At 42.4% G+C, this 12,957-nt stretch overlaps 1 protein-coding gene across 9 annotated transcripts in view; it reads right to left on the bottom strand.

The window, feature by feature from the left end:
* LOC110978784 (protein 4.1-like) overlaps window positions 1–12,957 on the bottom strand; it is a 62,320-nt gene that overhangs the window by 10,581 nt on the left and 38,782 nt on the right. For 4 of the 9 annotated variants that reach the window (XM_087149073.1, XM_087149075.1, XM_087149081.1 and 1 more), the window contains exons 8-16: window positions 12,532–12,619; window positions 11,773–11,925; window positions 11,300–11,397; window positions 10,819–10,991; window positions 9,923–10,062; window positions 8,750–8,857; window positions 4,053–4,151; window positions 1,490–1,657; window positions 869–988 (exon numbers count right to left, since the gene is read on the bottom strand). In XM_087149073.1, the coding sequence (XP_087005199.1) occupies window positions 869–988; window positions 1,490–1,657; window positions 4,053–4,151; window positions 8,750–8,857; window positions 9,923–10,062; window positions 10,819–10,991; window positions 11,300–11,397; window positions 11,773–11,925; window positions 12,532–12,619 (1,147 nt within the window). The remainder of the gene's footprint in view (window positions 1–868; window positions 989–1,489; window positions 1,658–4,052; window positions 4,152–8,749; window positions 8,858–9,922; window positions 10,063–10,818; window positions 10,992–11,299; window positions 11,398–11,772; window positions 11,926–12,531; window positions 12,620–12,957) is intronic. The other 5 variants (XM_087149077.1, XM_087149078.1, XM_087149079.1 and 2 more) reach the window with 4 other exon arrangements.

Below are 12,957 nucleotides of genomic sequence, written 5' to 3'. Positions count from 1 at the left end.
TTCACAATTTGACACTTTTCCAGAAATGTTTCATCAATTTGAATGTTTAAAAAGTGCAGTTTTCAGTTCATGTAACTCAAAGAACAGAGAAGAGTACAGAGATACACAGAAAGTGATTCTAAGAAAAATTCATTTCACTGATCCTTTAACCATGAGCAATGCAAGGTTAACCATGAGTACTGCAAACTGAACCATGAGCAATGCAAGGTTAACCACGAGCACTGCAAGGTTAACCACGAGTACTGTAAGGTTAACCACGAGTACTGTAAGGTTAACCACGAGTACTGCAAGGTTAACCATGAGCACTGCAAAGTAAACCATGAGTACTGTAAGGTTAACCACGAGCACTGCAAGGTTAACCACGAGCACTGCAAGGTTAACCACGAGTACTGCAAAGTTAACCATGAGGACTGCAAGGTTCACTGTGAGGTCAACCTGACACTGTGAGGTGGACTGTAATGACTGTGCGGCTGGCTACGAGAATTGTCAGGATAACCATGACGACTGCGAGGTTCAACAAGGTAACTGTGAGGCTAACCACAAGGAACTTGAGGGTAGCTTTTGGAACTGCAGGTTCAAAAACACGACAGGTAATTTTGAAAGTGGGACATTACATGTATCTCGTTAAACCTTCCACTTTTACTTTGTTCCTCCCTTCGTTCATCCAAAAGTTTAAATAAACTTATTTTGTGGATGCTGGAACGAAAATAAACCCAAGAACCGTATGCATTATTCAACCCTTCGATCAAACATCGGTTCTGTTAATGGTGTGATGGAGAAAACAAATGCAGTGTTAGAAATGGTGCGAGAGGGTGAGGAGGAAGAGGAAGTTTTGGAGATGAAATCGCCACGGTGACTGTGATTGTACCTCTTGGTAGGTTTCGGGGCTGACGCTAACAAACGTATTGACGTTAGTGGTGACAGTGGTGGGCGCTTCTTCCAACGACGGCTCTAATAGAATGGGTTCGCCTTCCAGCACGACACCAGGCTGTGTTGGTTCAATAAGTTGCATTATCAAGCACACTGGTTACCATGGAAACTGTTACACTCAATTCAATTTTGTTTTATGGGAAAAACAGCCGGTGGGGAAAAAACCTACAAATGGTTTGTTTCGATGGTTAATGTTTATAAAATATACACATAATTGAAAACTAATTGTACGTTGTTGCCAAATCAACACGTCAAAAGCAGCTCTTGTTCAGTTTCTTTAAACCACATACAAGTAATTCATGCGGAGAAAGTTTTACGACACAAATCACACACTTTTCCTTCTACAGACTATTCAGCCACTTCTGAAATGAAGACTGAATCGGAATAAGTACAATCAATGCTAAACATGGGGGGTGAATAATACACAACATATTGGCCTCATGCCTTGCAGCACATGTACGTGTTCAAGAAGCAGAAAGTCAGAGGCAATGGTGAAGGATTTCATTAACCATAAACCTGCTTTCAGTTGGAGCAACCGAAAACAGTCTGGTGCATTTACCTCGTCCTCGGTCCTCTCCACTTTGTACACAGTCTTGGTGGTGGTGGTGGTGGTGGTGGTCTGGTACCTGGTCTGCCCGGGCTGCATCTCATAGCCCTCCTCCCCAGGGCTAATGAACTGCAGAGGTTCATCCTCTGGCTTGCTTGCAGCCACGTCATCAGCGGATCTCTGAGAAGACGGTATATTTGATGGAACATTACAGAACGAATGACTCGAGTGTAAAAAAAAAAAGTCTTCAAAATTTGGCAACTCAATGATCGCTGACCTGACTAAATTTCATTAACTCTGTGCTAAAATTGCTCTTCACAACTTGATTTTTTTTTATGTACCTTTGCCAGGAGTGAAAAGCCTTCATTCCAAAGACAAATTTTATTTGAAGCGGTAAAGATCTGCATACTTGATTGTTACTGACATGGCTTCAGCATTGAATTTTCTCTGTTATCTTAAGGCATAGGGTAATTTTTTTAAAGGCTAATCCACTCAGTGGGACTGTGCAGGAACGTACACAACTTGAGAACGCTAACACCAAAGTGTGATTCAAAACAAGAGCAGACCTTCATTCCTGAAAGACAAAGACAGGCATTGCAAGATTCTAGCAGGTGCTTGGGTGGACAAATCAAAATCAAATCAAATCAAAATCAAATTTTTAAAATTAAACTCGCTATTGGCAAACCATGCTAATTCGGTGAAAGGCAATGCAAACTAATCTAATGAAGATTTCAATCCCATTTTCAATTCTGCAGGTCACACTACTGTCCCCGATGTTTACTCAGGCGAACTCCGTTCCTCAAGAGCTTTAAGTTCTCGGACAATGTTTGGACAGATTTTGCAGCTTTGGTGTGAATGCATGTACCTGTTGGCTAATGGAGTGAGAGAAGGGGATGACGGCGCATGTGACCAATCCAACAAAAACGAGTCATGACGAACACTTTGTTTCGTTGTTTTCAGTTAAAATGGGCGAGGCATGCCGAGCTCTTCCCTTTCTAAGTTTTGCCATCCTGAGGAAAGTGGGCATTGGGTCAGCGTCAATAAACACTGGCAGTTTTTACGGATTGATACGGAGCACGAATCAGTTCACAGCTCTTAACTCCAAAGCTGTTCTGCCTTGTGACTCATTTTGTCGGGCTGGGACCAAACACTGTCAACGACACAACCAAAAAATGTGCGTGAACTGTCAAAGTAAAGACAGGAAATGGAGAAGGGGAGCTGAAAACGTGTACATGGACACACGAAGGAAGGACGAAATTAGAAAATATAAGAAATGAAGGGGAAACAAGGAATGGAATTGGGATGGGGAGACCTGGCTAGGATCTCGTCTGTATTTTGCAGGATATTCAATTATTCCGATATAAATCCACAGGCAGGCGAGTGATTAATTCCTTCCCAGTTGAGACAACCAAATCAACTCCACTTAAAGTCGGGAAGTGATTACCTCGTTATGCAACAAACTGAGACTAAAGCCCAACCCAACCAAAACAACGAGCACAACTGCAAGAAAAGGGGTCCATGTGTGTCAACAATCAGGCAACCACACAAAATATTTCCCTGGAAGAGTTCAGTTGCATGAAGGTCTTGCAAGACAAACTTGCATTTTTGCAAAAGGATTTCCTGAACTCTGCACGTGAACAGAACTGTTTGCCAAATTAGGGACAAAAGCAGAAAACAGGAAAGACATACTCCACGGGTAACTATCTCTTTCATCATTTTTCCCGGCAGTTATGACTGCAATGTTCAGAAAGAGAAAGTCGGCTTCCATTTTTGTATTAAACAACACAGAAACAAAGGAACAAAACTGATTTGTTATATCATCCACAACTTAATGTGAATTTTGAGAATTTGAGATTGTACAAACCAGCAATAACACCATGCACTAGCTTTGAAATGATTATTAATGATACCAGAAAAAGTTGAAAGTACAAAATACAGTGAACATTCACAGAGAGAGAAAAAACATGCAACTACATGTAAGTCAATAAAATAATATAACTTTGTCAATAAAATGATTCTGAGAGGAACAAATAAATTTCAAAGAAAACCGCAGCATGCTGGTAAGTTATTTTCACTTTCTGTTCATGCTTCAGGAAAGAATTTTTTTTACATATACACACGCTTTCACATCAAAAGTGGGAAAGAACGAAAACTGTAAGTGTATATAAAGTGCACAAGAAAAGATTGTTTGTTCACATTTTCTGCAAACGTAACGTTTTATTTATTTTTGTTCCTCTTTGGTTTTTGTAAAACCAAACAGCCAAGCTTTGCAACAAAAACCAAGTGAACTTCTGACATTCAATCTAAACAGACGTGATGCCGCTCAAGGAATTTTCTCACAATTCATGCTAAAAACCAGACACATGCTACACTTGGAAACTCACAGGAAAGACAGCCCCTTCCTTCTACATGGGGAAAAAATGAAAAGCACATCGAGCTCAACAAATAGGCTGATTTGAGACGACTTGTTACACAGTTGCGAAAACAATCAGCTGATGATAAACAGGGGTAGGTTGGGTTGGTTTTTGTTTCTGGGTTGGGGGCAAAGAGGAAGACAGTTTCTGATTCCACCGACCGAAAAGTAGGTCATCTTGATCTCCTGAAATTTCTCGGCCATCTCTGGATCGACTCCATCGTAATCACCTTCGTCGGAAGTTATGTCGTGATCCTGGGACTAAGCAGGCAAAAGTGGAGAAGCAAGGGGGCGGGGTATACAAAGTTGGCAAGTGAAAATATGACAGAAGGAAAAAAAAAATACGCAGTTTGTCGCTGCTTCGACAAGTGGACATTCGACAATTCAGAGTTACAAGCAGATGATTGGCTGCATTGGCACCAAATCTTCACTATGGCAGCAATGTCTTTTATGACCACTCCTTGGGTCAATGCATGAGGCTGTTGCCCTCAGTATTAAGCATAGGCTGGTGCTGCTGATGTAATGGACATTTCAGTACCAATTTCCCTTCCATACTTCTGGATGCAACACCAAGATGGCTGAAAGCCAGAAAATGAGATACTTGCCAGCATTTACATGTGCAATGCCCAGCGGTGAGATTGGAAGAAAATGAAATTCCCAAGAAATCATCATCAGAGGTTTAAAATACCCCACAGCTGCATACGGTCTACAATATACTCGTACATTTGTGTTTGCCGGAGGAATAAAATACCCATTTCTTGTTTTCTACATTAACTTTCATACATATCATTAAAAAAACCTTCAAAGTAAGCACAGCATATTCAAAATTTTACAAGAATGTGTGAAAAATCGTGAAATCAGGAAAACCCTGATGACAAAACCTTGAAATCAAGAAACTTCCTGAAAAATCTCACCCCCGACAAGCAGTATTAAGGTTCCAAAAATAATGTTATTTTTCTACTGCATTTCTCCAAATCGGAAAAAGCAGAATATATCATTTCAAAGTTCTGGTGAGCTGGGTGAGGGAACAACACAAGGATGAAGTGGATCAGTCTTCATGCAGCTCCAAAAAAATCCAAGAGCTAATTTTCTTTTTTACAAACAAAAGTGAAAGAGGAAGGGAATAAAGCACTACTGAGCAACTTAGGCCAAAAAAAAGGTCTCTGGTTTCTGGTCAGCGTGCACCACAAGCCTGCGCGTCGGCAAAATAAAAAGATTGGTCTGAAACGGTATAAAACGATGTCCAGTACAAGAGTCCCTCTAGTTCCCCATACATGTAGCCGGGGCACTCTTTTCAGATGATGCCGTTTCTACATTACACATTTACATCTGGGAACCAGACAAACAAGGTGGTCTAATGTCCTGTGTACCTGTACAAGCTGAAAATGCTTTAAACAGTTAAAAATGCGGGGGCCAGTCTATTTTAGTGTTGGTAGTGGCCGGTGTTAAGTGTGCATGTAGTCACAATGGACATCAAGCATTATACATGCATCATTTCCAGAAAAAAAAAAAGAGTAAAAAAAACAAGCTGTGCTGCCGCACTACATTTGGAACCAGCTCGTGACCAGAAACCAGAAACTTTTTTTGGGCCTTTAAATGAGGACACTTCTTGCCAAATATCTACATAAAAACAACAAATCAAAAAGTACAATTTTTTTAGAGAGTGTTTCTACACTGCATGACTGGATGTTTGAGAAAAAAAGTTTGCCTGTGTGTGGTTGGATGTTTCATTCCGCACCCCCTCAAAATACGTCATATCAGATTCGATTTCGGTAGGGAAATCATATCAGGAAGTATTCTGTGTGGTCAGGAAATGTTTAATGAATTCAGTTCCGGATGTGGTAGTGTGGGGAAGACTTAATATTTCCAATATTTATAAAACAAGCCTGTGATCAGGAAAACTTGGAAATAGCGATTCTGCTAGTGGGCCAGTGCTCTGTTCAGGGGTTGGAAGGAACGGATTTGTGGGTTGTTAAAAACCAGCTGATCGGCTATCATGCGGTCATGTCAACGCAGGAGAGGCATGGGACTGGAATTTGGGAAGTGGATTTTTGGAGGAAAGGCGGGAGAGAAGGGGAGGAATGATTGGAGAGGGAAGTCCACTCAGAGAAAGCAAAGACTTACAAAACACTGTAAAGCTGAAAGTGAGAAAAGGACATTCTCTAAAATGAAAAAAAATAACGCGTACACGAGGAAACACAGCATGTCATTGTAAGGACATAAACAAGAAACCACCAGATACTGTGTGGTAGCAGAACTCAACCCACCCTAGTGTTCAATTTTGTTTTTCACATCTACATTGTACATCTACATGTACAGGCCATCAACCATTTTCGAGACTCGGGCTCACAGTGGCAACCAGACACGAAAACCATTAGTGATGGTTCATAGCACACCATTACAAATTCAAAAAAATACCTGCCTTAAGAGCAAGACTGTTTCTTTCCACGTGAACTCGAGAACAGCACGTACATGTCCATTGCACACGTACGGAGCCGGCACTTATTTTGCAACACATCTAGCTGCTGACATTGTTCACCGTCCACTTGTTCTTTTCACCCTCAAGAAACCAACGCGGAATCCATTCACTTTAACCCTTACAGAGCCTTATTATTTTGGCCCATATCACAAGAAGAGGGAGTGACAAATTTCCCACCCCCCCCCCAGCTCGACAATACAAAGGAGCACCAGGCCCAAATGGCAGGGCTCATACATTCTCCAATCCTACAAAATCCTTCAGTAACCTCCCAATGGATTTTGAAGGGTCTGCGAGGGTTGGGGACTGCTACTAACAATAACAGACAAATGCAGCAGATAAATTTTGAACAGTAGCCAAAGGTCTGTCCAGCTGTTAGCACAATTTTCAGCCACTCACTTTTGAATGCAGCGCAGAATATATTTGTTTTCTCGCCAACAAATGAGGACTAACAGCCGGACCTCTGCACTCAGCAAGTGTGAATTTCTTTCCTTACCAGGTGATTCTTTTTAATAATTCCCCAAATGTAATACATGTACACGTATCGTTTTCACACAGCCTGAGGGTTGGGCTTCGGAACAAAGAAATTTTATCATCACCAAAAAAATGAGCAAGCAATTTTCGGTAGTTTATGTAGTAAAATTTCACAGATGTTTATACCGGGGTAACCCTGACACCTAGCCCTTTTTGCTAGGCACCACCCTTTAATCCTTCAAAATCCTTGGACTATCCATGCACACGATAGCCTCAACCTGCCTAAACCCTCCAACACTTCTTGAATATGCTCCTCTAAGGGCTCGGTCCTCCGGCAATGCCTGTCATTGTGTTGAGGAAGTGCAAATGGTGTCCCGGAGCAGTATGCATGATTTCATGTATAACCTAGACATGAATTTGTGCCCAGCTAAGCATATACAGCACGAGGTGTTAACTCAAACCCTTGCCGCAATGTATCCTTTGCAATCAGGCCACATCTTTCTGGCCATTTCTTCCTCAAGCCTCCAAAATCCTCCAAACCTGCCCAGAGGATCATTTGGAGGACTGGGGAAGGTCAGGATTTAACAAACATGTAGGTATGGACAAGAATGTTAAGTCTGCAAAAAACACGATGGCTATGACTACACTAAAGAAATGGTGACTAGAGATAGACTCCTAATTTGTGTAGAGCTAGAAATTGTGTGGCTTACTTCTTCGACTTGAAAAAAAAAACTGTTAGCTCGAAAATATCTCATGCACACCACCTCAGAAAGTTCTCATCTAAAATGCAAAACATTCCGTCTCTTTTTTTTTGAACATCTACTCTACATGTATGCAAGAAACCAAGACAGACCTTTTTCATAAAAATGCAAGAATGTCCTTTTTCTGCGTCAAACAGCAATATGCAGCGTGACGGATTTCAATGAGTTCCAAATCAGTCCATCTCACAACAAACTGCTTTTAGTTCTAAGCCAGATGAAAAGATTCAGGTGTGATGCTGGATTACTTCAAGGCTTCGTAACAGACTTTCGACAGGAGATTATTTCAAGTGAAGAAAGTGCTACATTAACCACTTGCTGCCGGGTGGAATTTGCACATCCGGGACGACTTCCCGGGCAATTTTCAAAATTTTCCATTTTCAAAATTCTCCAAAAATTCATAACTTTATTTCCTAGACATTTACACCCACACGAATGACTGCCTGGTGGCTAGTCTAATCTGATAAAGCCCCATTGATGCACGAGTACTTCAGCCGGGCCTGCTGCCCAGTAAAGAGAGCCCAGATTGTGCAGTGTTGCATAATTTCCTTTGTTCCCGAAATTAGCCCAGTGCGTTGCTGAATGGCAGTAGTGTCTTTTAAAATGCGGCCAGATTAGCGTGCAGCGGTACTGCATTGCTTATCACTGGAGTGCTGGAGCACTTTTGTCCCCGCTGATGATCCGCGGGTGCCGAATGCCGCAAACAGTGATATACTGTTCCAAAATAATGACAGATTACCTCCACTAATGCCAACTGAAAAATGTTTGCCATTCCCAGCAGCTCGGTCTTTTGTTCCAAGGCCGAGCTCCTTCGTCTTATTTCAGCCGCCTCCAGCTATGCGTATATAAACCCAAGGTACCCACCCGGTACCAGGAACCCCGGAGGCAAGTGGTTAAACGAAGAAATACTGAAAAAATTTCTAGCAGGGAAACGACCAAATTTTTTTTAAGGAAATGGAAACTTCGGAAGCATCAGCTCAAGCTCCTACTGAAAAAGAAAAATATTTACAGGTGGGAAAAGTCATCCAAGTCAAAACAGTGCTTCAGCGAGCTCTTCTACACCGAGCAGTGCATTCAGGTTAATATGCTAATCAGGTGACAGCATCACGCAGCATTCAGAAATCAACATTTGACCTTTTGTTTGGACATACCACTTCCTCTTTCAGCCCTTCTTTCGCCCCCTCATCAACACTGCTCTCGGCTCTTCCCTCGCTTCCCTCCTTGCCTTTGTCCTCGTCTTCCGAGTCGACAAAATGCAACTTTTTTTTTTTTGCCACCGATTTTTCAAACAAACCGGGGACGAGAGGAAAAAAAGAAACATTCGGTTTCCCCATCCGTAGTAGATATTGCAAAGAACCACCCGATTCAAAAAAAAAATTTGAGGCCAAGGTCTCTGGATCTTCCAACATCATGCTGAGGGGTTTTTGTTCTTATCTTGGAGAAATCACAGGCTTGCTGAAGATAAATTAACATTTTGGTACGCCTCTCAACTTTTCACATGGAAATATCAGATTGGATTATCTACCCTTTGAGGTCGCGGGCTATTTAAATCACATTGGGAAACGAGTCCACAATGCTCAGGTACATGGAACTAGAAGATATTTTCAGTGCCTTAAGGGGCCACAGACAAATGTTAACAAAATGACCACTCAATTCCCTGGTAAATGAATCACAGTAGAACGTCCCATCCATTTCAGGAAGGGTACTGACAGAACTTCATTTCAAGGGTGATTTTTTTTTTCCCTGGAATGCAATGTTTGTTACAGGCTGGAAGGGGAGAAGTTGGAGGCGGGGGGGGAGCAAACAGGCAAAGTACAGTCTGGCTGGAAGGGAATCCCGTGCATTACAAAGATGCAGGGAGATACTGGGCTTAGGATCGTTACGTCTCAGTTACAACATCAATCCCAACTACAGTTGGCTGGTCTCAAACTGTACACGTATGTGCTTCAGTTGGACCTGCCATTCGCCACTGAGATCCCACTTGGGATCACCCCCAACTACAGTTGGGACTACGACAATAATTGGACCAAAGAGGATCAACCATAAACTTACGATTTGACCCTTTGCCCACAGGTTAGAATGTGAAACACCTGTCTATTAACACTGGTAATGAAACTAGTTTTGTGGTTCATTCAACTGGAACACTCTTCAAAGAGGGATGTTTCAGAAATACACCTGCTCAGGTTGGAATAACAATAAATAGCAAGCCTTCTCCCGGATGTGCTAGGTGCACTTAAATTTGCGGGTCGACCAACCCTGCTTCACAAAGCACAACTGCACTAAACATGTTTACATGTCCATTCCAACTCGGATTGTTTCCTTACCTTCTGTTCGTCTTCGTTGTCGGCAAACTCCAGGTTCTGCTCAAACTGACTCTGTGGGCGCTCCGCCAGCTGCTGCTTGGCCTGGGCGGCCAGGATGACCTCGTCCGGACGTTCCTCGCGGTCAATCGGTCCACCATAACCTGGGATAAAAAACAGCAGTCATGAAATGGCACAAAACACTAAAATTCATATTCTGCATTTAATAATCTGCAGCATAATTTGTACTCTGAAGACAGATCTAGCGGCTAGATCTGTCTTCAGAGTACAAAGCAGCTCTAAAAATGGTCATTTTTTTCTAAACTGCATCCCAAATTATGCTGCAGATTATAAAATGTACATCAGAGTTTTTGTCACCAAATCTGGCAACAATGAACAAAAGGCTGCCAGATTTTTGCTATACCGATATGGGCACTGAGCCAAATCTTGCACAACAGAAATCAATTGGAACTTGGTTTCCGTCACTGTAATTGTCCATATTCGTCGGGATGATAGTGTTGAAAGAAAAGTAAAACTCAAAGAACCGTGACCTTCCTTTGCATAAAGTACACAAAACTAAACAGGGCATGCAACACACTTTGTGAAGTCAGTTATATACAATTGATTTGGGTACAAGTCTAGGTTTCTTTTAACACTGTAAAGTTTCAAAAAACATACTGCATATTTAAGGCCAGTTCGTATTTCACAAGTTAAAATGAAAGCAGAGGGAATTTCAAGTGTAAGTTTCAATCATGTTTACAGATGCCGTAATGAGTTCACTGTGGTCTGAAATTCATGGGAGGCATGAAGTGGTCTTTACACTTCATGAGAACGGGAGGTGGAACAGGGCAGGGTTGTAGGGAGGTGAGCGGAGTTTGAAGATGTGGATAAAAGGATGGGAAATCTTCCCAAACATTAACCTCCGTCCATACTCCTGGAGAGGCGGCCGCTCAGGGCGCGGTCGAACTTGGGGTTGTCGCGGTCAATGGTGGCGCTGGCCTGGCGCGTCTGGAACTGCGTGCGGCCACTGTAGCGGAACTTTGATCCCAGACGGAAGAGCGTTCTCTTTGGTGGTGGCTCGGGAGAGACCAGTCTAAACAGACCAACAGTAGAAAAACTACTTAGAACTTAACACATGCACTTAATCTCTAACAACCATGACGTTATGTATTTCTCAAAGAGGTACTGCTACTTGTCCTTCAATTATAAAGATTGTTTTCACTCCTCGGATGATTAGGCCGGAGACCTTTTTAGTACATTCCTGAATGTTTGAATTGATGAGAAATCTGGGACCACTCTGTTTTTCCATTCGTGATTGAAATGAAGGGTTCAATTTATTGAACCTGATGGAAATGACCACGTTGTTTGGTGAACAAATCCTTGAACGATTCAACGCTGTACCTGAAGAAAGTGTGGTGCTCCACGCAGACCTTCCAAAGGCGTTTAGCAGCGCGGTGATTGGCCAGCTTGAAGCCGATGGTGCTCTCAAAGTGCTCAAACTACGAAAGAAGTTCCACACCAAACAATTACAGTTTGTCAACCCACATTCCCTCTGTATGTAAAATATCCCTGGGAACTTTTCTTGAGCTTTCCAAAAGCTTCCACACAACTGAAACGTAATGACACACTCTTTGTAGAACATCATGTCAAAAAACAACACAAATCTTTCAAAAGCCTGTGAAAACCTTCCAAAGGATTTGAAAGCACCTGGGACGGACGCGGTTCACGCTTTTCCAAGATGCTAATTTCATTAGAATACAGCAATACATGAAAGCAAGGCACCTGCTGAATCAAATGGAATCTAACGATTGAAAGAACTTCAAAGAAGTTCACTTCAGGTAAAAAAAAAGGCGTGGGTGGTAATTTCTGTGTACCTCTCCCGGTCTGATCTTGATGTAGAAGTTGTTCCTCTTGTAGGAAATTTTCAGGATCTTGGGCCAGGCAAAGCGGTTTATTCTCAGGCGGTCGCGGTAAATGAGAAGACCGTTGGCACACACGCCCAGCATGATGTCCACCCCCTCAGAGTCCTGGCCAAAAAATGAAAAACCTCAAGTATTACAAGCGTTGAAGTCAAGTACTTGCAAATGATACCCGAGTAACCACAACTATGGTACCCGAATAGGCAACAGGGACCTCAGGCTAGAAATAAACAGACATTTCTCTGTTACTTTTCCTTCAACACACCCCTCGAACAAAGAACAGAGAACCAGTCTGCTAAGGCCTAGGCTATACGCCATGCTACTGCCGTGGCAAAATAAAATTGAGTTCTTTAACATCGGCATGGCAATAGCAAAGCAATTAGCACCATTTTCGGCATGGCAAGCTCTTCTGCTTGACAGGGTATGCCGCGTTATCGGTGTTCCAAATGGCAGTTGCATGACACTGCTCTGCCACGCTATTGGCGCGCTATACCAATTCTCATCTTCATTAAGTTTGCCGTGGCTGTAACACGCTGTATAACCTAGGCCCAAGGCACTTTAAGTTGGGTGGAGAATGGTAAGACATCTGTACTAGTGAGCAGGAAGTCGGTGATTTGAGTCCCACCCGAGTAACATAGGAAGTTTCGTTTCATATGAGTAAATACAGTCAGTAAATACTGAGCATACAAGCGTTAACGAGGTATTGTTTCTTACCCTAGCGTGGTGGAGGTCTACTCCATACATCGCCAGTTTCTTTGCATTTTCAAGGAAGTGCAAGTCGGCTTCAGACGGTGTCTGTCCTCTGAAGACAGCAAAGGTAGGAATGGAAATTGAACCAGATCAGCAATACAAGTGGTTGTCTTCCACTACGCTACTCTACACTTTATACTACGGTGCTAACAATTCAGATTTCAAATAAGTATCGCTTACTTACAGACAACTTCCAACCAAATAGATCTCGCTGTCTGTCCCACTTATATGTCTTTTTAGAGGGAGTTTTGTGGATAGAAATTTCAAGATTTTATGGTATGAAAAATACGGTACTTCAACTGACTCAGTTACTCAGCTAGAGTATCTGAGTAACATTTGCACAGCCCTACCCACCTGTGAGTCTTGTAGTCTACTGTGGCCTTTGCTACA

Source organism: Acanthaster planci, linkage group LG18 (assembly GCF_054643075.1).
Source record: "Acanthaster planci isolate LZ-2023a linkage group LG18, COTS_SCS, whole genome shotgun sequence".
NCBI classification, from domain to species: domain Eukaryota; kingdom Metazoa; phylum Echinodermata; class Asteroidea; order Valvatida; family Acanthasteridae; genus Acanthaster; species Acanthaster planci.
The sequence above is the reverse complement of the archived record's forward strand: the minus strand, read 5'-3'. Positions and strand labels throughout refer to the sequence as shown.